The 27295-nt window shown below is 45.0% G+C and overlaps 1 protein-coding gene across 2 annotated transcripts in view; it reads left to right on the plus strand.

The window, feature by feature from the left end:
- brun (trafficking protein particle complex subunit brun) overlaps window positions 1–27295 on the plus strand; it is a 642817-nt gene that overhangs the window by 438974 nt on the left and 176548 nt on the right. For both annotated transcript variants that reach the window (XM_072289153.1, XM_072289154.1), the window contains exons 18-19: window positions 10279–10421; window positions 27140–27289. In XM_072289153.1, the coding sequence (XP_072145254.1) occupies window positions 10279–10421; window positions 27140–27289 (293 nt within the window). The remainder of the gene's footprint in view (window positions 1–10278; window positions 10422–27139; window positions 27290–27295) is intronic.

Here is a 27295-nt window from a genome sequence, read left to right on the forward strand (position 1 = left end):
CTGCTTTGGCGTTCGCTCTTAAGCTTCTTGATGTTGGGTACAGCGTTTTTCATTGAAAGAATTCACCGCTCTCAGCAATGGCACCGACTACGCATTTGTAGTCCTCACGATTGGCTTCGAAGCTCAGAAAGAATGGTGCGTTGCATAATGCTGGTTCCCGAAAGTCGGCTTCGCCTCTGCACAGTAATGTTATTTTTTGAAGAATACGCAAAACTATTGCGGTGAAGCATAACAAGCGTGTGAACGTGCTATTGCCACGGGACACAGTATGTATTCCTTAATTATACACGCGTGCACCCGGTATCTACCATAGTAGTCCGAGCACCCATATGACTAATACGTGTACCGATAGGCCTTCAGAGCTTTTAAGAATGTGCCTGTGGCGGTTTGAGTCCTTAAGGGCAGTAAAAGACATGCATTCTTTTCCAACTGGCCGATTTTACGGACGTTTTCTCGGCCCTAGGGAGTTCGAAAAATCGGACATTGACTGCACAACTGATCAAAATGATGCTTCAATTGGTCCGTGGGGCAAACGAGCAGCGGAAGGAGGACGAGAAAAAAAAAGACCTACCCATTGAGGAATGAACGGGAAAGGAAGCATGCTGCCGCCGTTTTGAAGGAGCTTGGGCCCAAAAAAACAGCGTTGGCTGATGCCGAGATGCAGGTGTCCCTCATCCAAACCAAAATGAACTCTTTAAAGCGGTGAAACACAACACTGAGGCATCGTGCGCGGGATGAGAGTATGTCAGGACAGTTGAGGTTGACTTACAAGCTGTTGAGAGAGAATCTCAATTGTGACAAAGTTCGGGCCTCATACCACTGAGCTTGCTATCACTTGGTAGAAATAGCTCATAATGACGCAAAATAAGTTTGCACGTGATGACACGGGACCCTTAAGGCGAGAACGACGAAGTTCGCAGTTGCGCGTGCACTCTCCGAGGACCAGCCATCGAAAAAGGCAGACGTTTTTTTTGCCAATCTTTCGGTTTTAAACTGTTTTAGTTGTAATAGCTGGGTGACATTTCTGGTGGAGGCGCGGGGTACGGTCGATGTTAAGATCTCCGCAGCATACCCCAAACCTAAACCCGGCGAGTAGTTCAGCCGAGCTTACACCTGTGCACGTACGTGCCAGCCGACGTCTCCAGGGACTCCAGCCACAGCACGGTCTGCTACCCGAACGAACTAGAATGACGAACCAACCATCTCCTGCCACTCCTGCAGCATCGCACGTTGTCGTCAATCACATCAGGACTCCAAATCTGTTCCACGGAAGTGCTTCAGAGAACGCCGACAACTGGCTTGACCATTTTGACCGGGTTGCCAACCTCAACGACTGGAACCACGAGCGTAATTAAGCTACGCTACGTGTACTTCGCTCTTGAGGATTCCGCGAAAACATGGTTTGAGAACCACGAGGCGACACTGACGTCATGGGAAGAATTTCGTAGACAGTTCTACCCCTTCCCTTGTTACCAATTCGTTATCAAATCCCGATCCTCTAATAGAAATAGCTCGCCTACGTCGTGACATGGAGGCGCGCTGTGAGCGCCTGCAAAAACAAATGGACGCGCTGGTGGCAGACATGAGCACTAGTATGCAGGCGGCTTTGGACAGGATAGAACGCCAAATGGAGGCCCTTCAAATAGGGATTACGGAGCAAGTGAAATCATGTATAGAGTGCACTTTTGCACGCATGCAAGTTCCTGAGCTTAGCGGTAACAACGAAAGCGCGCTTTCCTACCAAGGCTCTCGGCCGCAACCTTCAAATGTGGGCACCCGGCGCCCGCATCCCTATGCACGACCGCCTGCTTCCTCTCGCGATGATGATGCCGCGTAACGCGGAGCAACTAGTGGTGTGGCAGTGGAATTGTAGGGGATTCCGCCGAAAACGAGGTTCCCTACAGCGCTATATCGCCACATCCACGAACCCTCCCGATGTCATCCTCTTACAGGAAGTCAATTGCACCCCTTCTTTATCCGGCTACAGCACGCTCTCGGGTGTCTCTCCTCTTGTGGGAGCATTAGGTTCGAAACATGTTACATGTCGCATGCATACCACTAACATTGACATTCCTCACCAAATATTGGAAATAATTACGCAAGGTAAACGCAGCGAGAGTCTGTTTATACTCAATGCATACAGTTCCCCCCGTGCGTGAATGCACTGTTTTCAACTCCTACTAACAGAATTTGGTAGGTTTGGACGGGTTTGTGTGGTGGCCGGGGACTTTAACGCTCCGCATACTGCATGGGGTTACGTTAAATCGCAGGCGAAAGGGACCCGCATATGGAATGCCATCTGTAACATGAGATACACACTGCTTATCGACCCAGAGCACCCCACTCGGATAGGCAATAGCGTATCTCGTGACACCTGCCCTGGCCTTACTTTCGTGCGCAATACTGGCCCAGTCATTGCGCATGGGCCTTTAGAGGAGCACCTTGGTAGTGACCACTACATTGTGGCGACCACCTTGTCATTACGTGGTGCGCGCAGGCCCGAGCGAAATGTGCGTATAACGGATTTGGCGAAATTCAGGGAACGTCGCCAGGACCCACCTGAGCGCCAAGGGTACGAACGCTGGCTTGACTCTCTCGCACAAGATCTAGAGACCACCACGAGCACACTGCACATCACAACCGAGACACCAGACATATACCCGCATTTACTTCATCTTTGGAACGCCCACAGAGGGTTGACACGACGATGGAAACGACAACGCCTCAACCGAAAACTTAGGAAACGTATAGATCAAATTACACGGGAATCTCGGGAGTATGCAGAGATCCTTACGAGGAATAACTGGCGAGGATTTTGCGATCGCCTCTCAGGCACGTTGAGCACAGCAAAAACGTGGTCGATTCTTCACAGATCCCACCACAACAAAGGGAAAAACATTTCAACAGCTGCACATCCTAATGCACGCGTACAGGGACGATGTCTCGACACTCCTCAGAGAGCTAGAGAAGCATTTCATACCCACAGGCCCACCGCCCAGTACCCTGACTATCCTTATGTAGGCGAGGCAAACGAATTGCTCGATGCAGACATCACATCGGACGAGGTGCGGGTGGTCCTACAAGACCTACGCCACAACACGGTACCGGGAGCCGACCACATCCGATTCGCCACCCTTCGTAACCTCAGTGATGCGGATATTAACCACTTCACCCATATCTTCAATGATTGCTGGCGCAAGGGCATGCTTCCCCAAGCACGGCGACACGCCGACATCACACTGATCCCCAAACCAGGCACGCCTGTTAAGGTTGAAAACTTACGACCCATCTCCCTAACATCCTGCATTGGTAAGCTCATGGAGCATGTACTCTTGCGGCGCGAAGCGTCTCTTCTGTGTCGGTTGTGGCTGGGAGTTGCCTTCACGAAAGCTTCCTCAGCACTAATTCGAATGACTGATAGTCCTGCATGTGATCTTTGCGGATGCAAGGAGAGCATTGATCACTTACTGTGCCACTGTCCTCAATTTCAAGCACGAAGAGAATCTTTGTCCAACACATTGAGGAAACTAGATGATCGTCCTCTGAGTGAACGGACATTACTAGAGCACCGTCCCCTCCAATCATCGACTCGGAAGGCAGTGAAGGCACTTTTGTACTTTCTGAGAACGTCTGGTTTGTACGAGCGACTTTGACCCAATTACTATCTGTGCACGTCTCTATACCATCTCTCTTTCTCTTCTCTCTTCCCCTTCCCCCATCGTAGGGTAGCCAACCACACTCTTGACTGGTTAACATCCCTGCCTTCCTTATATATATATCTCTCTCTTTTCCCGCGCCAGCCAGTGCCACTGCTGCCACAGATGTGTGGCCGTATTTCATTGCACACAGTGCTCCGAGTTCGCTCTTTCATTCTTCACTGTGCTCGTTCACTCAGTTACGCCAAGGGACAACGTCGACAGTCACCACGGGAACGGCCGCGTAAGAGCTGTGCTCTAATAAACACAGTGCAAATTTCTCAAGTGCACAACTGACGCGCAGATGCAGATGCAAAACTACGTTAAAGCACCATAGCATCTAGACAACACTACGGAAGCGGCTGCACGTCAAATCAACACTTCTGTGCCCGCTGCTGTGGCTTTGTGACTAAGGCATTGCTTCAGGTTGCAGTTTTGATCTTGTCCATGGCAGCTGCATTTCACCGGGGGCCAAATACAAAGACGCTTGTGTATATAGATTTAAGTGCACACTAAACAACCCTAGGGGGTCAACATTCAACCGGAGTCTGCCACTACAGCGTGCTTCATAATTCGATTGTGGTTTTGGCATGTACAGCTGCTTACTTCAGTTAATGTTTAACCCTTTTGCCATGATGCGATGTGTGTGACGCAATGCCAGTGCTAACCTATGAACAGTTGTGCACAACGCATCAAGCAAGCACATCACGCTGTGCATTATGTATGCTATGCAGACAAACAGCTGTGGTGCATGCAAGCATGGTGTTAGAAGTAGGTTAAGTGGAGTGATGACACGTAAAAAAAAAAAAAAGAGAATCCGGCACCAGTTTCTTTTCTTGCCGAAAGGTGGCGCCACATGTGTCGGGGCTCACCTGGCTATGCCCAGAGGTTTATGCAGTCTGGTTCTCGAGCGTGTTTAAAGCAATCGAAGGGGCTTGTGAAGAAAGTGTGCCCGTGCTATATTGTGCACATAAGTTAAAGATGAATTCTTCGAAAAGTTTGGTGCACGAGGGCTCAGCATACAGCAATAAAAAGCTCATTGTCACCGCGCCTGGCCTTGGTGATGTGCCTACCTCGGTAATGGACGGGCAGCTGATCCCATGGCCCCGTTCTAGTAAACCTACGTGTGTGCTGAGTGTATTGCATTTCTCAACTAAACGTTAGAGTGCAAACACCTAAGACGATCCACAAAAAGAAAGACACGACACACTTTTTGTGGATCGTCTTTGGTGTTTGCGCTCTAACGTTTAGTTCAGAATTATGCACCAACTAGGCCCAAATGAAGTGTTACTGTATTGCATTTGCTCTGTATTTGTTCTCGCAAGATCATTTCTATGTATTTTATGGGCAACGCTGGTAAAGAGCGAACATGTGCCACTGTTGCGTAATGTGTGAGCCATACCTCCGCTCCATAATATAAACAAACGGGTGTCCACGTGAACAGGCACTCATTTTGTGCAGCTGCAAAGATGGTCTGTGCAGAAACATTTGAAGCACATACGATGACCAGGTATGGTAAGTGAACCAATTAAAGCCCTAATATTTATCGGGACATAGCACAGGTACCTGTTGTGTTTACATCAACTTTGCAGCTGAGGTCAAGCGACCGAACAGAATATTTGCCATGCACCGCTAATATATTTGCTAATCCTGTACACATCTGTAGGAAGCAGAATGCTTTAAGTTGCAACCAGGTTAATGGAGAATGCAGTCAAGTGGGTGACAGTTGTTGATGAATGGCTATGAAGCTTTTCTCTGAAGCAGGTGATGTGCTTCTGTGTTTTTAAATAAATTAATAAAAACAAATCCGTAATAATACGTTGACAATTTTATTCACAATATTGACCTTACCTATGCAATCCACAATTTTACCTTAAGAGTGCAGTTATAGCTCGAGGATTAATAACACCACTACCTGCACTGTGGAAAACTATATTGTATGGGGATGCCAAACAATACGAAAGAATGCAGAATGGTGCACAATACAGTGGACAAGAAGAAGAAAACCCACTTTATTTATTTATTTATTTATTTATTTATTTATTTATTTAATATATTTTTAGGGCCCAAAGGCACTACAGAAAGGAGTGTGGGGGGGGGGGGAAATGGCAAGGCTTGCAGCAAAAGAAAAAGAAAAAAATTACAAGCCGTCTTGTAAAGCGATCTTGAACTTTTGGTCACCAGTTATGCTGGCGATTGTGGAGGGAAGGAGGTTCCATGCGACACTTGTTCTAGGAACAAAAGAGTCGTTACACAATTTTTTGAGACAAGAAGGTAGACCCACCTTGAAGCGATGATCGGTCCTTGAAGATATATAATGAGGTGGATGAAACAGAACACCCTTCAGCTCGTTGTTATAATAATAGATTTTATGAAAAAGGTTAAGGCGAGATGACTTTCGACGTAACGAAAGGTCAGGCAAGTTTAGGGTTTTCTTCATAGATGTGACACTAGAATGACATGAATAATTCAATAAGATGAAACGTGCTCCGTGATTCTAAATGGCTTCAAGAGTTTGAGTGAGTCTAGTCTGAGTAGGATACCATATGGCGCATGCGTACTCTAATTTAGAACGGGCCAAGGTTTTGTAAAGTGTTAATTTCAGGGACGATAGGGCATCAAAAAAGTTTCGATAACCAAGCATGTGTTTGGCGTTGCTCGTTACATATTCGACATGTGTATTCCACGAAAGATTGGAAGAAATGTGAACACCAAGGTATTTATAACTGTCAACAGATGGTAATGGAATATCATTGAGGCAGTAAGTACGCGGACAATGATTAGTGCTGTGGCGAGAAACTTGCATACTTTTACACTTAGTTGTATTAAGTGTCATGAGCCATTGACTGCACCATTCAAATACCTTATCTAGATCGCGTCGCAGGTTGAGATAATCGCATGGTTAGTAATTTCTGGTAAACGACGCAGTCATCTGCAAACAGTCAGACAGTTTAAGAAGAAAAGCAAGTAGGAAGATCATTAATATAAATCAAGAAGAACAGAGGGCCCAAAACAGGCCCTTGCAGGGCACCAGATGTTACGGCAGAATTAGGTGAAGAGAAGTCGTTAGCTGTCACATACTGACTACGGTTAAAAATTCCTTAATCCATGCAAGTACATTGGGGTCTATGTTCAGTTGATTAAGCTTGAAGATAAATAGATCATGTGATATGGAGTCAAATGCTTTAGCAAAATCTAAATATATGCAATCAGTATCAAAGTCATGATCCGCGTTAATGAACAAGTCGTTAGTAAAACAGCAATTCCGTTTCGCACGAAACTGCTTTACGAAATCCATGCTGATAAATGCTGAAGAAGGAATTGGACTCAAGGAATTCAATGAGGTGCGAGTATATTATATGCTCTAGGATTTTTACTGGAATGGATGTTAATGATATGGGGCGGTAATTATTGGGGGAATGTACATCACCACATTTATGCACAGGGACCACCTTCCCTATCTTTCAATCGGAGGGCAGGGTAGACATCTGTATTGACTGTTGAAAAAGCTTTGACAACATCAGTGAAGAATAAACGTGTGTACACTTCAGCATTTTTGATGAGATACAATCTGGACTGGCCGACAAAGACACTTTTAAGTTGACAATCAGCCTTTCAACACCAACTGCACCTATAGCAATAGAATTCATTGGTAAGAAGTTGGTTTTTGGTATATGCGGAAATACTGTGGGGGGTGCTCTTATGAAAATGAGCAACAAACACATTGTCCAAAACATTGCAGCATTCGCTTTGAACTACTGGAACATTAGATTGGATTAAGTGAATGTGTGTCCTTTTAGTATCGTTAATAATGCTCCAAAATTTGTGAGGATTGGAACGAAGTAGCAAAGGAAGAGTTTTATCAAAGAATTCCTTCTTGGCTTTTCAAACCGCAGTACAGAATTCTCTGTTAAATTTTTGATAGCAAGACCAGTCGTCTACTCTGACTGAATTTTGCGCGTTGAAATATCCGCTTCTTTTTGTTGAGCATGCGCTTTAACGTGTTATTAAACCATGCAGACCGAGTACTTGATGACACTTTTTTTTTTAGGTACAAAACTATCAATAAGAGACAAGAGTTTGCTTTTTTTATAAAGCAACCAGTTGTTCTCAACCGATTGCTGCTCAATACCGGCAAAAAGCCGATCAGCAAATACCTGAAATTCCCTAATCATTCCAGTTACGCCTGCTTTACCGTAGTCTTGGATGACCCTAGTTTTTTTCTTGTTGGAAACCTTTGCCCATAGAGTGGAGTGAATTATAGAGTGATCGCTAAATCCCGGTGAATGAGTTAAGCCGGTAGCTAGGTCTGGTGTAGTGGTAAGTATTAAGTCTTGAATATTAGCGGAAGTGGGAGTTATGCGAGTGGGAAGGTGAATGAGCTGAGTTAAGCTGAAGTCCTGACAAAAAGTTAAAAATTCTTTGCTTTCAGCTGACTTATGTTTTAAGGAACCAGAGTCTCATTCCCACCTTATGTCAGGAAAATTGAAGTCACCAAGTAAGAAGAGGGGCGATTTTGGGTATCTGATGAACAGCTGATTGACAACATCGTGCAGTTCATTACAGAAGGACAACAATGCAGTTGGTGGCCGATAACAGGCACAAAAAATTATTTCGCGAGAATCAGTGAGCATGCGCACACACACAAGTTCAAGCGAGGATACAATTGAAATTACATGGGAAGCAAGACAATTGGCAACCGTCAGCAGAACACCACCACCTGACCGGTAATTACGATCACATCGGTAAAATTTATAGCACTTCTCACAGTCCAAAATTTCTTCATTTTTAACTTTCGCAGAAAGCCAAGTCTCCGTCAGACCAACAATATCAGCAGAGCAGGAATGAATAGTGGAAGACAATTCCATATGTTTATTAAGAATACTCCGTATATTGGAAAGAAAAATAGAGGCGTCTTTTGCGCAGGATCTGGGCGGGCATAGCTGTGATGCACTGGAAGTGCCAGCACGTGCAGTTACAGTGCCAGCGCTATCATGCGCATCTACTGATTGTGCTGAAGCGATTTCGCGTACGCTGTCATTTACTGAGCAGTAAACGTACGTTTTTATCCATGATCAGTTTATTCATGCGAAGAGAGTACGGCTTCCCAGCTACCTTTTCCTCATTGAGTTTCGCATAGCTCTGCAATAATCTTCGCTAGCGGATACACCAGTCCCCTTAACCTTATGTTTCTGCGCCCAAACTGCATCCCTGACTGGGCGTTTATTGGATAGTGCATTATTTATACCAGCACAGCACATGCACAACATAAAGCTGTCAGAACAATGGATTACAATGAGCATTTTAAAACAAGAAACAATACTAGACAAGCTTTGAAAGCTTCCACAGCTTTTGTGTCTTGTTTGCTTCAGTGTTTCGCAGCTGCTTGCAGTACTGTCTCATCCCGATTCCCACATAATGATGAAGCACTTGCAACATAAGATCAGCCTTGTGATGATGACCGGGAAAAGATAAACTATAGTTTTCCACTGCGTAGTCTGTGTTATGTCATATGCATGCCTTTCACCGGCATGTTTGCGAAATATCTTTTTTCTATTTAAAGGGAAGTGTTTGGGTGCACTAATCCTCCTCGTGTCTTGCACTCTACTAATGCTTCTTCCGGCCTTGATGTTGCATTATTTTTAGCCGTCAAGCCAGTGCAGCATTGTCAAGCCAGTGGCTCGGGCAGCCTCGAAATATTGTTGGGACGGCGCAATTTGCCAAAGCAGCCCTCCTCGGTGCACTTACAAGAACATGTCCTTTGTATAGCGCTTCCCACGATTTGGTGAGAAATCGCTCATCAAAATGTTTTTCACAAACAAAACCTGTTGCTTGCAACTCACAATCCTTCCGTGGAAAAGCGAGTCGCCAAACTTTGAAGCGGTCCTCTTCCTTCAAAGCAGCAAAAAGGGCCACTTTCTCAGTGCACAAATTGTAACCTGAGTTAAACCACAGTACGAAACACTTCTTGCCCATCTCATATTCATTCGATGTGCTACTTACTCCAAAGTCAGAGTGACAAGTGCGGTCAACACCAATGAGACACATGCACTCAAGCACAATGCAAAGAAAAACTGGTAGCAGTCATCACACGTGCAGCTCAGTAAGCGAAGCGGCCACCGTGGACGCGGCTTACGTGGTTAGGAACTAAAAGCCTCTTGGCACCTAGCACGCCCTGATAGAGAAAAAGAGAAGCGTGTCTTCGTTTTCCGCATGGAAGCTGCGTGCAGGTCTTACCTAACCAATTCTAACACCGTGATGCAAGGTAACATTTAACATAAACTTACCACTCTCATACTGCACTAAATGCTAAAGAAATTAAACATTTGCCATCAAAATCAACACTGATTATCGTATATCAAAGAAAACAGCACTGAAGGCTTTGCTTAATTAAGGCAGCACAAATTAGGCAGCACTGAAGTGCTGCCTAATTCTTTTTCTTTTATGTCTTTTGTAACGGTGACCTGCCTTGTATTTATAATGTTGTGCCTGTCCATTTGTTTTTTGTGGCTAACGGTTCACCCACCACCCTGCTTGACAAAAGATGGCCGTATGCATAAAATAAAAGACTTCCTTTGTGCAGGTGGTGGAGGTTGTCGTTCAGCTTCGCTACAGTGGGGGTCCTGGCCTGCAGGTGCGCTACTGTCGCCAACAGGGCCTGGCCCTGACTCTGCAAGTGCAGCCATCACTCCTCATATCAGGATGGGATGTCTTACCAGCACAAGAGTACGTTGCACTTACACACACATTGTTAGACAGGCATTCGGTGCTGGCACTATGTACCACAGTCAAATCTCGTTAAATCGAACACGCTTCATTTGAACTTCTGGTTTATTTGAACTGATGCTACTGTCCCGTCAAAGTGATGTGTATTCCAGTGGGTGAAAACACCTGGTAATTCGAATGCGCAAACATTTGTGACGGTTAATTTGAACATACTGCACTCCGACAATGCTCTCAGCAGCGCACCAAATAATGCGGCGGCACCTCCATCCAACATTGCTCTGACCCCGCCATAGAAGAAATGCTTAGGAGAGACCCCTCAATGCCACATGTGAAGAAAAAGAAATGTGGCAGAAATTTCACCATCTCTCAAATGGTAAGGTCGCCGTTTCCGTGTCGCGTTGTAATGCCCCAGCCACACTAGCAAAAGAACACGTGCCGTGAGAGAGATTGGTCCTGGGCCAATTTTTTGTGGCTCGCCGTGACGGTAAGTGAGCCACGAGGGGAGGAGACCAATGAGAGCAGCCCTACAGTGACGTACGTGCGGAAAACTGGTGTCATGCGGACCCACTCGACCGCACTATTCGTACTTGCGTCTGGTTCAGCTGGACTGCTTGTTTCGCACTATATTCTGCTCTCGTCAGCTCTCGCTCGCGCTTGTTTTGTTTGGCTTGGTTTGGTCTCGTTCGCACTTTTTTTTTTTGACAGTGACAAGTCTAAATCGAGATGTCTCGGTGGAAAGGTTGTTGCAGACAGTGTGCCATATCCAACTCTGTATGACAAGACAGATCCTAAATGCAAGGACGCAAAGGCGACACCCAGTACCTCATTCTCCTTGTCTTTTGAATGTGGTGATGCCGCAATGGAAAGTAGCACACCAACATGATTATGATCAGTGGCAAAGACTTCGTCATCTGGATAAGACATGACTTGCCTTAAGAAAGCAGAATGAAGAAGGTAACTACAGCGTCGATCCGTCGGCAGATGAAGGAAAAAACATGCGAGCATGCAGAGGGAAGCAGCAGCCGGGCCCCAGTCCTGGCCTCGGCAACTGTGCTGCTTCGGTCACAGTAGGTGGCAGAGGTAATTAGCGCCATCCAGCAAGCTGGCGGGAAAGCAAATCAGCTTCCCTCCTGCCCTTAACTATGTTAACTATGCTCCCCTAGCCCTCCCTCTCAACTCACTCGTAACTCCCTCACCTTTGACGGTCTCCGCACACACCCGCCTCTGCGCTGCTGCCAGCCCTGCTGGCCCAGGGCCAGTTTAGTCTGCTCTGTAAAGTTTCATTTTCTGCCATTATCACGAAGCGAGTGTTGGCCGGTGTGGGCAATTTTGTGGTCCTCGCTTGCTGTGTGCTTGCATACCGCGATGTTTCGCAACTCACTTCGTTCATGCATCATGCTATGGTGCATGAATACTTCAAGAACAAGTCCTTCTTTTAATTTGAACTTCTTTTAATTTAAACAAACTTTTGTGTCCCTTCGAGTTCGAATTATCGAGATTTGACTGTACTACAACAAAGTGTGTGAACAACTCTGTGCACCAGCTGGCCCCCTCGGTGGGGCATGTCAGAATCAGAATCAGTTTTATTCATGACAAAATGAGGATAATTACAACATATGTATATACAGAAGGAGGTCCCGTAGTTAGAAACTGAAATGGGACCTCCTGTGCATGTAGACTAGAATTAATAATACATACAACAATGGCAACATGAAAAATTTACGAATAAAGGTTTAAGGAGACAAGGCATAAATGAACAGAAAAGCAGCATATGTACGTATTAAACAAAAACAAGGCTTCGACTTAGTCAATGAAAGGTGAAACTAAAAAAGTACCTAAGAAGAAAGAAAGTAAAATATATATATACATATATATACATACACATATATATACACACATATATATACACATATATACACACATACATATACACACACACACATATATATGCGAGAAGGAAATCAATATCGCCTCCTACCTACATTTCCTCTCGCATTGACCATAGCCATAAGGTTGGAATCATTCAGTGCCGCAATTTTTTGTTCGTTATAATTCCTCTTCGCACTTCTAAGCTGTGCAGAAAGAGAGTTAGAAAATTTTTTGTAACGGGCAAGTAGTTTAGTATTGAAAGGTTGCTTCTTTGTTTTTTTATATAAATTTTCACAAGACCGCATAGCTTTCAGAAGGCTATCTGTAAGCCATGGATTTTGTGGCAATGATACCTTTTTTCTGCATTTTATTTTATGAGAGTGGGAGTTGAAATGCGATGAAAGTGTGGTTAAAAACTGCGAAAAAGATTTTTGAGGTTCATTAGATGATATAACTTCTGACCAGTCAGTTTCAACTACGCTTGCAAGGAACATCTCTTTGTCAAGTACAACTCTGTAGAATGACGTGTTAGATAAGGCTGAGTGATTGGGCAGGCGTAGAACGATAGGATAGTGATCGGTAATATCGGTGGTAACAATGCAAGCCTCAGGTGGATCTGTTAAGTTCGATAATGCATGATCAATTAAGGCGCCATCAGCAACGTTAGGACGAGTAGGGAGGGAAATTAAACATTCATATCCAAAACTGTGGAAGATGCTTGAATAACTAGAAGAATTAGATGAATTGGTATCTAGGAGGTTAATGTTGAAATCGCCCATGATTATTGCATTACAATTAGAGTATGATATTTTTTCCGTGGTTAGATCAAGCGCACTACAGAAGTGAGTAACCAAAGAAGAAGGTGAGCGATAAATGCAGCCAAACACTAAGTTCTTGTTGCCTATACAGAAGACGGGGGAATCAAATTCAACAAACACAGATTCACAGTTAGTAATATTCAACTCCAAATCTGGCCGTCGTTTATATGGAATGTTAGATGAGACAAAAATAGCTAAACCACCGTGATTACTAATTTCTCTGTGAGAATGCTCAGAAGTGTGTGAGTTAAAGCAGAATAGGTCCTTGTCATCATTACTAAGCCAGGTTTCAGACGCACATATTATTGAAAAGGTATTGTTAAGTGTCGAAAACAGGTTCTCAAAATCATCAAAATGCTTGCGGAGACTTCTAGCATTGAAGTGAATAATTGAATGGTAGTCACGTGACATGAATTTATTCAGCGCAGATGCTGACAGGTAAGAATCCATGGTGGATGGTAATGATATTAAGAGTCAGAATACAGACAGTTAGTTGAAAACAGAAAGGTCGGACTCTTGAGCAATGCGACAAACACGGCTTTCATTTGTCTTTCTGGCCTTAATCTGACAATTATCCGTCCACAGGTGCTTCCAGTTATTAGCTTTCTTTAGCACTAGTGCTTTGGAAAAGAGTGCCTTGTTTTGTGGTGTCAAGTGGTCATTAACAAATATGGGAAAGTTGCTGTCATATTTGCCGATGTCATTCAGGCAGAGCCTTGCCTTTCGTGCCTTGCTGATCTCATTCTTTTTCGTTCGAGAACAGAATCTTGCAATTAACTTTTTCTTACCCTTATCTTTAGTAGCGACTCGATGAACAACATCGATATCAGCAGAAGTCACGGGACAACCAATTTTCCTGCCCACTGTTTCCAAAACTGCAACACAGTCCTCGCCCTGTGTACAAGGGATACCCCTGATCTCGATGTTGTTAATGCGAGAGTACTGGTCAAGCTCGGAGACCCTGCGGGAAAGTGAAGAGTTTTCCATTTTGAGGGCTTTGTTTTCTGCCACGAGTGAGGCCTTTTCACCGTTCAGCTTGTCAACCAGATCGTTTAAGACTGGACTCAAGGCTGTCCACGTGCTTCTTTAGCTCCAGCACGTCAACGCCAGATGTCTTCATGTTAACCAAAATCTTCTCAACAATGCGATCAGTCATATGATCCGATTAAGAAGTCTTGATTCCAGTTCATCGATTCTCTTAGCGAGTTCAGCACAGGAGGGCATGTTTAACAACAACAAAAAAACACTGAAAAACCTAATGCAAAGATACAAGTAGCATAAAAACAGTTCTTGGCAGCAGCGACAGTAACAGGAGAAAAATAAAAACGACAGATGCTGTCGAAACCAACCTGTAGGAGTAGAAAGGAATGCGTGAGCAGATGCGCGAGCACTGCCGCTACTGCCAAGACTGGTCGACAGCAGACGAAGGTGGCCTATATGTAGCGATGCTGGGAGAACCAAGCACCGCCTGGTGGTCTTCTGTGAAGATGCTGCTTGACAAGATTGCTTCCTTGATGGCACGTGCAGTCGAGCCAGCCGAAATCGGGTGGTCTTCTGAGAAGAACTTGCTTAACAAGATGGCCTGTAGAAGTAGAAAGGAATGCGTGAGCAGATGCGCGAGCACTGCCGCTACTGCCAAGACTGAACTGACTAAGAACTGACCAAGACTGACTACTGCCAACTGTGTGCAGCCACATTGCAGGCATTGTAAAGAAGCCATGTTCTGTATCAGCCTTTATCCATGTAGCATCTTCATTGTTATGTATGCACATAGTGCATGTGGTCTGAGTGTAGGTTTAATGCTGTGTGGTTATATATGACATTTATAAAAACATGCACAATTCCTGTGAGCCTTCAGCACTGGCCGTATCTGTAACTTATTGTGCGAAACATAGCTTGTCTATCATCAAGTTCAAAGCTGACTGAAGGAAGAGCCGTATTGCTGATACAATATATCCTAGTAGAAATATAAATGGTTAAAAGGTAAACAAAAACCCGGGGCACTTCGCCGTGTTCAAGACTATTTAAGCAAGCTGCTCGTGCACCTTTGTTTATTTTACCTGTGAACAAGGCTCCCGTGTGGGAGCCGAAACGTCTTCTTTTCTTTTAAATCTATATTTGGTCGGCGAAGTGCCCCGGGTTTTTGTTTACCTTTTAACCATGTTTCATCCCGACCAGACGGGCTTCCGTCAAACACTGAACTTTAGAAATATAGTAAATTGTTTAAATCAATAATTTCTGTGCAATGATGTGCACAATGCAAGCCCATTAACAGTATGAGTATACGGGGCATCAGTGTTGTTCCTGGTTACTGTGTCTGGGTCCAATTCTCTGTGCTGTTCTTCTGTCATGTAAATCATCACATTCGCCTTTGTGTGAGAAGTGCTTGCACCAGGCAGTCTTCTTGCATGTGCTGAGATGTGCACAGAAATGCCAACTAGTCCTTTTTTTGTGTGATGCTTCAATGTACAGCCAGCTAGAACCACTCTGAATTGTGGCCAACATGTGCTCCAAGTAGAAAAAAAAGAAAAAAATTGAAAGAATGGATTGCTGTAGGCCAGTTGTGCTTGGGTCATGCTAGTCAAGCTGCACTAACTGGATGGTTTTGCATTAACCATTGTTTGTCTCACAGTTTGTGTAGTAATTGAGAAGCGCAGTCGTAAACTGTTACTTTGACGTGTGAGGGTCATTCAAGTAAAACTGATTTTGTGTAGTATTCACACACAAATACACATCAGAGCCATCTGTTTGGCATGCTTTGGCAAGACACCTGTGGCCTGTCACATCCTGGTGCACTGATGTTGCTTTGCACTGGAAGTGACCTGTTAAAAATTATGGTGACGGGGACATTTGGGAAACAGCACACTATAATGAAACAATTCCTTGGTTTGGGCGAGTTCGTTCATCTTGACACTTTTCATAAAAATGCGCTTAAGATGAAGATGAAAGGGACACATACGACAGGACTGGCACTACTTCCAACTGGCGTTTATTACAAACGGTCATCTATTTATGCTCTGCACGTCAGGTACATCATGTATTCATCATCATACGCACAAAAGATCGTAAATGAATCGGATCATACACACGATTGTATGGTCAATCAGTTCATGTACTTAGATACCTCGAAAGAAATGTCACTTCTTTTTCTTGCAAAACCAAAGACGGACAGCTGACGCACTTTTTGCCTGCTTTCCTTATAAAATATGCTTCAACTATTTCGCATTCTAGTTTTGTGTTTTCTTTCCTGAAGAAAGTTGTGTCACCAAACATAGTTGTGCATGCGTGCTTTTTCCAGTGTTCGGCCAAGTGACTACTGTATCTTTTTCTTACATCATTATTTTGCTGTCTAGCCCTATCATTGAAGCACTGGCCGCTTTGTCTTATATAAACACGTCCATAATCTAAGGCTATTTGATACACAACATTTGAAGTTCATTCGCTGTAATTGGTCTGGTGATTAGTGTGACATTGCATGCGTGTCTTGTGGTTCTTGTTTTGAAGGTTACACACCACTTGCAATATACAAGGCACTGAAAAAAACTAGATGAAATTGTGTCGGTTTGCGACCTTTTTCAAATTATGTGAAACTTTATGAAGGTATGGGTATACATGTGCATGTTTTTTGTCGCAATCTTTGGTTAGTCACGTCCTTCCCCATTTTAATTTTTGAAGCAATGTTTCACAGACAGGTGAAGGGACAAACACTATAAAACCAGCTTGTTTCAATCTGTCTACTTTGCTAGACACGCTATGCTCAATTTGGTGAACACATGACTTTTGCAAAGCACTCTGAAGGCATGTGGTGGCTATACCCCTCTTTATCAATTTCAAATGTGTGCTGTCAAAAGGCAAAATGCTCTTCTTCGATCTTTGATTGTATGTCCAGCATACAGGGTCATCTGATGAAAATAAAATTTTAAGATCTAGAAACTGAATACAAGGGCCCTATAACGTAAAACTATTCCAAAATGTTTTTATTCCAATCTCCTGACGTCAAATTTGCGTAACCGCCGACGCAAGGATCGGGCGGTCACCCACAGGGTTGTCTCAACAGACCAATCAAACACTCTTCTCGTTCATAGAAGGTCCATTTTGTTCGCTCGAAAAACGAATAACATTGCCTATGCTGAGCGGCTTGTCTTATTGGCTTACAAGAGGCGAGAAACACTCTCAAGTAGAGAGGGATTTGATGGGGCCGAGCCACTGCACTGAAAATCGATAACCGGATGAAGAGGATAGTGCCGGCGTCTGCGATTGGTCCACTTTCCCTTATTTAACTTGCAGTGGCTGGTCGAAAATCGCGGTGACATGCAACAGAATCTTAAGAATGACGCTAAAACGGATCCTCAGCAAAGAAGAGTTGGCAGAACAAGGTCGTAAACGGGCCGAAAGTGCTTGAACATGTTACGCGGCCATGCAAAAAGCTTTATTATACACAAATTAACCCATGCTTTCCGGTAGGTGCGAGTAGCCAGTGCCTGGGCGATTGGCGGCAGCCATCTTTTATTCCTTTCGGAACGGGGTGACCTGCGGCTATTCAGAAGAAAACTCAGTTTTGTTCCACATATTAATGCATCTTTAACGCGTACACGTCACTTTCACGCAGTGATATTTTGCAGTTTTGTGACGTCGCGTGACAAACAGGTGAAGCGGGTGCAGCCTGAAAGCCTTTGACCAATAGCCAAGGGCTAATGACGAAAAGGTGTCGAATCAGAAATAACTATTTTGCTTTTGTTCGGTCAAATCAAGCATAATCAGTGTGCACATGTCATATCAGATGGGGAGCTATCGCAGTTTTTATGACGTCCCGTGACAGCCAAGCGAAGTGGGGGTGGTCCAAAAAAAGTTTTTAACCAATCGCGCAGGACTGATTGCAGAATTGGAATAGAAAAGTTTGGAATAGCTTTACATTACAGCGCCCCAGTTCTCATTAGGCAGTTCAAAAGTAAACTTGAGCCCCTGGAAAAACTTGGTGAAAATTTTTAGACAATCTGCTACAGCATCATCAAGACACAGAACTAATGAATTGTAAAGATCTATTAAATAGTCGTCGACATACCTAAATACACGAATGATTGATTTCCCAGTTACGTCCGCATTAACGCGGTTGTCAAAAAATGCAAAAAGGACATCACATAATATTGGGGCTATTAACGAACCAATACAGATTCCTGTCCATTGAATGTAATAACAGCCATTGTGACTAATGGCAGTAACATCCAAGTAAAATTCTAACAAGGGTAAAAAATTGTCGTAGTTCATGCATACTGAGTTCTGAAATTTCAGTTCACCCATTTCATCAATTTTTCGAGAACAGCACATAGAATACTTTCACACGTCACAGAAGAATATAAGTCTTCCAAAGTCTAGTGAGAAAGCTGTGGCTATAGATCCCAGACCATCTTGCAGCTCTAAGATAACGTCATCAGATCACTTCACCATGAAGATATCTTCGATTGGTAGTCTCTTCACGTGCCCTTGCAGCAACCATCCTACTTGGAGCTGCCTTGATGCCTTCTCTGAGACGATCACACGCAAAGAATAGTCAGGCTTATGGGTTTTGCATGTAAAGAAAGCTTCCAGGTAAATATTGTTACGAAAGGATGAAAGAAGAGAAAGAGGAAGAAGATCGCGAGACGCTGGCTGCTGCGTGTTGTTACTAGTCAGCCATTTGAACCCCATGGACTCTGCTTGTATATACATTGTAAATACAGTTTTATACTCCCAACATCCCCGTAACATATTAGTGGGAGGTGCAGGGTACCCTGGCTGGAAATGGAGCTCCGCAGTGGACATCGCATCACCGTCCGCACCATGAATGACGGTGAGCACTCAGGATCAATGTCGTGGCTGCCTCCAACGTCACCATCACTTGCTACGTGGCTGTCCCCTTCGGTTGTGGTTGTGCAACCCAAGGATCTCGGAACTTTCTGCGGGACTGATGGCGCCAACATTGAAGAGTGGGTGGCTATGTTCGAGCGGGTGAGTGGAATCAACAGATGGGACCCTATGCTTATGCTAGCTAACCTATTGTTCTACCTAAGAAACACAGCAAAGGTGTGGTTCAAAAACCATGAAGAGGAGCTCACCAGCTGGGACCAATGCAAAGAGAAATTAACAGAATTGTGTGGCAAACCAGCCGGACGTAAAATTGTCGTAAAGCAGGAACTAGCCTCTCGTGCCCAATCCCCCGCAGAGTCCTATGTTTCGTATATCCAGGACGTGCTGTCGTAAAGCTGATCACGACATGACAGAAGCTGAGAAGGTAAGGCATCTGCTCAAGGGAATTGCATACAATGCCTTTAATCTGCTCATGTGCAAAAGCTGCTCTACAGTTGATGCTATCATCAAAGAGTGCCGACAATTCGAGCAGGCCAAAACCCGACGCGTCCTGCTCCCATTCACCAGACTTCCCAATACTGCCACAACGTCGATGTGTGAAGATCAGCCCGCACAGCAGCATGCGTCGCCATCTGAGGACGTGGTGTGAATAGTTCGACATGAGCTGGACGCGATGGTGCCCGCAGCTTTCTGTTAGCGTAGCCCTGATGCTACCCCTTTTTCAGTTCCCCTCGTGCAAGCCATCGTTCAACAGGAACTTGAAAACATTGGCCTACATTCTGTCTGTGCTGTCACCAACCCCAGAGCCAATGAACGCCCTTCTACTATTTTCACTCCACTTTGATGCTTCCCTCCACGTTGTCGCAACCCAACTGAGTGGATAACCGCAGACGACCAGCTGATATGTTTCACCTGTCGCCGCATTGGTCATGTCGCCAGATACTGTCACAACTCGTGGCCCTCAACACCTAGCATGCCGACCAACCTGAGCTGTTTTAATGGAAATTCCCACAATGTTTCGCCCAACGCCGTGTCTAACAGCGCCCACAACTCTGCTAGGAACACGTGGTACAGTCGCTCATCATTGCCGCGCGGACACCAGTCTTGTTCACCGCAAACATATCGCCTTCCGTCCCTTGTGGCGTTTGGCCGCACTCTTTCGGAAAACTAATAAATGCAGCCCTCGGAGGTGGTGCTGCATTGCCCATTACTGCAGCAAATCCTCTGTCTGTGCCCACAAAGAGAAGTGTAATTGACATTAAAATAGACGGCTTACCTGTCGAAGCACTCGTCAACACTGGAGCCCATGTATCTGTGATGAGTGCTAGCCTACGTAGACATTTAAAGAAGGTCCTCACCCCAGCAGCTGCCAGAGTGCTTAGTGTGGCCGACGGACAGCGTGCATGTTGTGCTTGGAATGTACTGCGCGCATAAGTATAGCCGGCCGCCCTACTTCTGTTCTCTTTGTTGTGATCGACAACTGCCCTCACGACATTATCCTTGGATTGGAATTTTTATCTCATCGACTGCGCAACCGGTGTTCTCCAGTTGGAACTGCCTCAAGTCACCAATGCTCCAAGCACCATTCCACCGCACTTGTGTTCGCTTCAAGATGTGCGTCTGCCACCTGAGGCAGTCACTTGCGTCGCTTTGACCGCACAGCCACAGATTCCCAATGGTGAATATGTCCTTCGCCCCATCATCGATGGGCTTTGAACCGGAACGTTGCCCTTCCACATACGCTGGTGACGATTACTAATAACAACGTCATTCTTCCACTTCTGAATTTCAGCCTGTGCCCTAAAGTGCTTTCAGCCGGCATGTTCTTGGCCAGCATTTCTAATACTTCCGAATTTGACATTGAAAGTCTGAATGCTGAGAGCGGTTTCTTAGCACCAATTGCACCTCACAGCTCTGGTTCCCTAACAGATGACTTGGTGAAGATGAATGCACCTGACCACACCTCTTCACAGGCCACAGACATACATCTCCTCCTCGAATCGTACCTTGACATATTTGATTTCGGCGACAAGCCTTTAGGACAAACATCTGTGATTCACCACTGTATCAACACTGGAGACACGAATCCTATTCGTCAGCGTCCTTATCGTGTATTGCAGGCTGAACGTCGAGTCATCCAATCATAAGTGGACAAAACGCTCCGCAAAGGGGTCATCGAACTATCAGCCAGCCCTTGGGCTTTGCCTGTTGTCCTTGCGAAAAAAGAAAGATGGTACCTGGCATCTTTGCGTTGATTATTGCCATTTAAATAAGATCACCCAAAGATACATCTACCCACTACCACGCATCGATGACGCCTTGGACTACTTGCACAAAGCTGAATACTTCTCGTGCATCTATCTTCGATCCGGCTACTGGCAGATTTCAGTCAATGAAATGGACCGCGACAAGACGGCCTTCATCATGCCGGATTGCTTACATCAGTTTAAAGTCATGCCCTTTGGCCTATGCAATGCTCCTGCGACATTTGAACATATGGTGGACTCTTTTCTGCAAGGCTACAAATGGACTACCTGTCTCTGTTACCTTGGTGACATTATTGTTCTTTCTCCCACGTTCGGCAGCCACCTTACCCGACTCGTTGCCGTTTTTGCTGTCTTCCGAAAAGCCAGCCTCCAATTGAACTCCACGAAGTGTCAATTCGGGTGCCATCGGGTTACCATGTTGGGACACTTCGTTGGCACATCCGGTGTCCAACCAGATCCGGAAAAAGTTCGTGCCCTACGCAGTTTCCCTGTGCCACATTCTGCTTGTGACGTGCGCTGCTTCATTGGCCTGTGTTCTTACTTTTGCCGTTTCGTAAAAAACTTCACCGACATTGCTCAGCTTTTGGCCGATCTTCTAAAGAAGAACACGCCGTTCTCATGGGGCCCTGAGCAAGCTAATGCATTCGCCGCTCTCATTGTGTTTCCGGCCACCCCTCCCATACTAGCCCACTTTGATCCATCTGCACTGACCGAAGTCCACACTGACGCAAGCGGCCACGGCATCGGCGCTGTTCTCGCTCAACAGCAGTATGGTACCGAGTGCGTGATAGCTTACGCCAACCGCCTGCTGTCACCTGCTGAGAGAAATTACTCCATCATCGAGCGGGAGTGCTTGGCTTTAGTCTGAGGTGTCGCCAAGTTCCGGCCATATTTGTATGGCCGCACGTTTTCAGTCGTTACAGACGACCACGCCCTGTGCTGGCTGTCTTCCCTTCGGGACCCCACAGGACGGCTTGGTCGCTGGGCTTTGCGGCTCCAGGAATTTTCATTTGTTGTCAACTATAAGTCTGGACGTCTGCGCAAGGACGTTCACTGCCTCTCGCATCACCCAGTGGATCCTCCCGATCCTGTTGAGCATGATCCGGTGACCTGTGTTATGGCTTTGACTGACATGACTGACATGCGCGATGAACAACAATGCGACGCTTGCATGAGCATGAATGTTCCCTGAGGGCTGCTGGAGCGTCGAACTTGGCTATTCATTGCCGTAGTTGCTTGGGCTGCTCTTCTTTGTTTTCAGAGACTGAGATTATCAGTGGAAAAAATGGCCAGCTGGAAAGAGAGATTGTAGAAGCAGTGGCCATGCAATGCTTTAAGAGTCGCTGGGAGTTGTGGTTTCCCAGAAAGAACTTTAATTTCTTTCTATGAAATACATGTTCGGTGTCTCAGTGGTCTGTCAGTGTTTTCTTAGTATTTGTATCGCACCCCTGTTTAAGGTCGCTTTGTGTTTTTTATTGGTTTTTATGTTGCTTTTCGGGTGCACATGTGTGTCTGATCTATAAAAGTTTGGCATTGGTTTCATTTAACCATCAGTTGTCAGTACCGCTTTGTGTTGTCCTTTTCTTCAAGTCTTGTGTTTTGCTTGCGGTAACTTCCCAAAATCATGAACTGGCCTATACCCACACTCTGCTGTGTCCATAAAAAAGTGCAAGAGAGAAGCCGGGTTTCTGCATGATGCATTTCTAAGCGTTCGCAAGCACTGGCACGCCATGCATTTTGTAGGCCACGCGTGGATGTCATGGTGGCTTCACTCGATGGTGCCAAATCTTCTTAGGGAAGCGCAAAAGCGGAGTCCAGCTTTTGTGCACACCTCATACATAACTCGTTTTGACTGTGGCAATATGTTGTGTCGCTACTATACTGATTCAATGCTAAATACATTACCGTCAGAAAGTCATCGTGACATGAGTTTTCTTAAAATTTTCTTTTTTGCTTGCAATCGTATGAAGAAAACAATTAAACAATGAAACTAGAGAAAGTATAAGAAAAACTGCAGCAGGACCCGTCTCATCTTAATGAACTTTATAAGCATGTGAACTGTCTGATGGCGGCCATCCTCCTTACTTGTGCACAAGATTAGTCCTGGGAGTGTTAGCCCGATGGCTTCGAACTGCAGGTATCACTTAGTAATGCGTGAACTAAGGAGCGGGCAACTGGTCAACACTATGGACATGAGGGTGGCCGCTGCTCTACTTTAATAGCTGCTAGCATAATGCAGAAAGTGTGAATTCAGCTCCCACCTGTTGTCCAGTCTCACTTGCCTCTTCTTTATTACTTGTACGTTTCAATGAAACATGGCAAATAATTTTCTCTACTATGCTTCCTCTGGCTTACATTGTTTGTTGTCTTCTTTTCTTGGCCTTCTGTTGTTTTTCTCACTAAATGGGAAAGCATGGTAGAAATGATTGCAATTGTTAGCACAGTGTCTTCTGTATGTTCCTTTTATGCATTTTCATGTCATATATTTTCACCTTAAGAAGAACTACAGCCATGGGAAGTTTCAAGCAGTTACTATCCCTACCATTCAAGGATGTATGGAATGAACTGTGTCCCAAGACAGGTGTGTTAACTTAAAGAAAGGAAAAAAAGTGCAGCAACAGTTAGTGTTTCTAGATGTTCCGTGATATAAATAAATGTCGGACCTTGTTTGAATGGCACCTTCCTGGGCAGGCCCCATACTCACGAAGAACAGTGAATCGGCTCTAATGTTAAGAACTAGATTGTTTCAATCTTAACCGTACATAAACTTACTGCAGTTTCTAACGGTTTAAGGAAAATAAGTCACCCTGCAGTTCTGCAGTAGTATGCCTGTATGTTTATATTCATGTGATTTATTGTTTTTTTGACAACAAACTTCTCTTTCGTTTTTGCTAACTTTGAAACATTTGGTGACTTGGCTGCAACTGCAGCAACTGTGACAAAGCTGCAACTGCAGCAGCAAGCTTGTTTAGTTGTTTGTATAATGCGGCACCTTCAACCTATTGCGGCCCATGATATATAATATGATGTCCTAGCACAGAACCCTATATTTGTGTATTTAGTATGAGAAGCATGTCTCAGTCATTACATGAGGAGACCATGCACTAATAGAATGACAGGTGTTTCGAAATTAGTAGCAAGTGTGCCTAGCCTGCACCACAGCCACTGGATCAAACAAAAAAAGTGTGGCCTGCCACGTGCATCGAAGACGCTGTCAGCCATTGCGGCACCACCAGTTGGCCACTTTTGTCTACGATCGGCACAAAGAATGCGTCTGGAACGTCCTTGGAACGCGCTGTTGCCCGTGGAAGACAACGCATGCCATTCTCCACAGCTAGCACCGTTAGGTCCAGCCAAGCGGCCAAGAATGCAACTATGTCTCTCATGTTCTCTTCCATTGCACCCCTTCCCCCCTGATGTGGGAGACTGCCCCCCCTTTTTTTTTCCAGCGGCCATGCCTGCACGAACCAGAACAAACATTTATTGTGAATGCTGTGGCCTGTTCTCTGTTCTTTGATGCATGTGAAATGCAAAGATGCTCTCATACATATAACCACTAACCAGTGTGAATAAAATTTCTTGTGTTTAAAACTGAAAGATGGATTCTACCAGTTGTAGAAAGCTGAATTTTTATTTAGGGCCTTATTTTTAACATATGTTTACCAGAATCTGGTAAGCTAAAAAAAATTCAAGTATGAATTTTACAAATCCATAAATTAGCACTAACAATGAAGGTCTAAGTTCTGTAAACTATATCTGTTAAGAGCCTCTGAATTGGACAAGTGTGATGTATGAGGTAACAGCGAGCTGTTTACAATATCTTCGAGTGTTTTGCAGAAGTTCTGCTCTGAAATTATGGGGTTTTAACTTGGTCTTAACTAGCTGATGATAGCCTGCAGAAACCACTCGCCATTAGATATAAAGCCCCTTATGTTTTCTGGAAGAAAACTGAAAAGTGGTACTTTCTAAGCAATAGAAAATTTTTGTTATATAAGCACAGTATGGCCCACTGTTAGACTGAAAACCTCATTGGTATTCAGGGCAACATAACCTCACTTGGTTAAAACATGTTGGCTGGCTAGTTGGTTGAAATCCATCATGGAATGTGCAAGCGCAACTGAACGAGGACGTAGAAAGAAACGGATAGACAGAGACAGCGCAGTCTCTGTGTATCTGTTCCTTTTACATCCTCATTCAGTCGTGCTTATACACTCAATCATGAATAACTTCACTGTTTCTTCAAGTTAAGAGGGAAAAATTATGCGGATCCCACTCACTGTGGCAACTAATGTAAGTGGAGCTTTCTGTGCTGTTTGCACCATCGTTGGCTCACCCATGCCCCCCCCCCATGCTTTTACTCGCGCATACAGTATGCAGCGCGGGGTCACGATGTTATTGCCCTTGGACTTTATATGGAATGTGAGGGCGACAGTGATGGCAGGAATGCACCTGGAGGGTCCATATAATTGTTATCACAGCAATATAATCTGGCAACTGAAGCGTCCCGTGGCCCATTACTTTCTGCAAAAGAAGTAGTAACAAAATTGAATTTTCACCATGCGACAATTTGCTGCGCCACGTCTTGCTTTCTTTTGTAGGGCAGGGGCACGGAAATGAAAAAAAAAAACGCGAGGAAAGTGTGTTGGCCATAATTGAATGCCTACTTTGGGCACCGAGTGTGGTTACCAAAGGAATATCGAAGAAAACGTGAGACGCTTGGTCCACAGAGAACCATAGGCATACTGCTCAGTATCCTACACCGGCGAGACAAAATTTTCTGGAGATGTTGCACTCAAGTGAACGCGTGGCAATCCGTCGAGTCCCCGCAGTGATAACAGTGAGCAACCATGCATTGTTTCTTTTTCTCATCTGCTAGCCAGAAAACGTCCACAACTATGCCAGGAGAAAATCCACTCGGCCAGAGAAAAAATTGGAAGACGCTTAAGCTTCGCCTTCAAGAGTGGAACGCGACAGCGTTCTCGTCGACCCGCCAAGGGGTGTAAGACGCGCTACGGCGCAGCGACTACGCGCCCCGCATCGAACGCGGTGAGCGTCGAGCAACGCAGCGTTCGGCGCGACAACGAAATGTGCGCCTGAGCAAGCGACGCACGCCTGAGCCTTAGAAACAGCTCGTTTCTAAGGCAACACCGCGTTCATTAGAGGCGTTTTTGTACAGCTTTGAAGCATCGAACTTGAAGCATCGAGCTTTGAAGCCTCATAAGTGCCTCCCCCACTATGGCTACGACGCCTGGTACCCCAGTTTCCCACTGTTCCATCAAAAACTAGTGGGCGAGTTGCCTTGCCTTGGTGCATCTATCTTCAGCAGAAGGTTATGCCGGAGTAGTATCCCATCCTCTTCGCCACCGAAGTATTGTCCAGAACATGACACATGCCAGGGCTACAAGTACAGAATGGGGTTTATCTAGACGCATCTGGTCATTGTCGTCTTCAGTCAGAGAGCTCATGGATGCACACACCGTGCTGATGTGCTTATGCACAGTTTAGCGGTGAGTGTGATATGGCACCTCCCTCTAGAGCTTGTCTGGCACGATACATCAATTAATTCATAATTTCTTTAATTCAATTAGTAAGTACAGTTAGTTTCCCCTATGTTGTCATTGGTGTCTTTGTTGGCTTCTTATGATATGATTAATAAAAGATTGAGCCCCTCGGTTCCCTTTGTTCTTGTTTTCTACGTCCAATGTGTTTATAGCACTCTTTAAGTTTTTCTAATAATAACTGTTGCACACTCATAAAGCAGAATAGCAAGATTTGCAATGTAGGGCGGCCTTCTTATCAATGCTCGTTTGGATAATATGCCTGTTGCCACATGAAAGTACACTTAACAGTTCTTTGACTCTTGGTTCGGTGATCCTGCATCACCTTGGTAGCACATGAAGGGTGCCTCCCCTTCCTGCAGACCCACCCAATGCCACCTAGTGCTGGACTTGCGGAATGAGACAGAGCACGAGCTGGAACTGCTAGCTGATGACGAGCGGCAGCCACTACTTCTGGAGGCCAAAGACTGCTGCCGCATCCCAGTCACTGTCCAGAGGTGCTCAGCTGACAGGTGAGT

The sequence above is a fragment of the Dermacentor andersoni genome, chromosome 7, assembly GCF_023375885.2.
Source record: "Dermacentor andersoni chromosome 7, qqDerAnde1_hic_scaffold, whole genome shotgun sequence".
Classification (NCBI taxonomy): Eukaryota; Metazoa; Arthropoda; class Arachnida; order Ixodida; family Ixodidae; genus Dermacentor; species Dermacentor andersoni.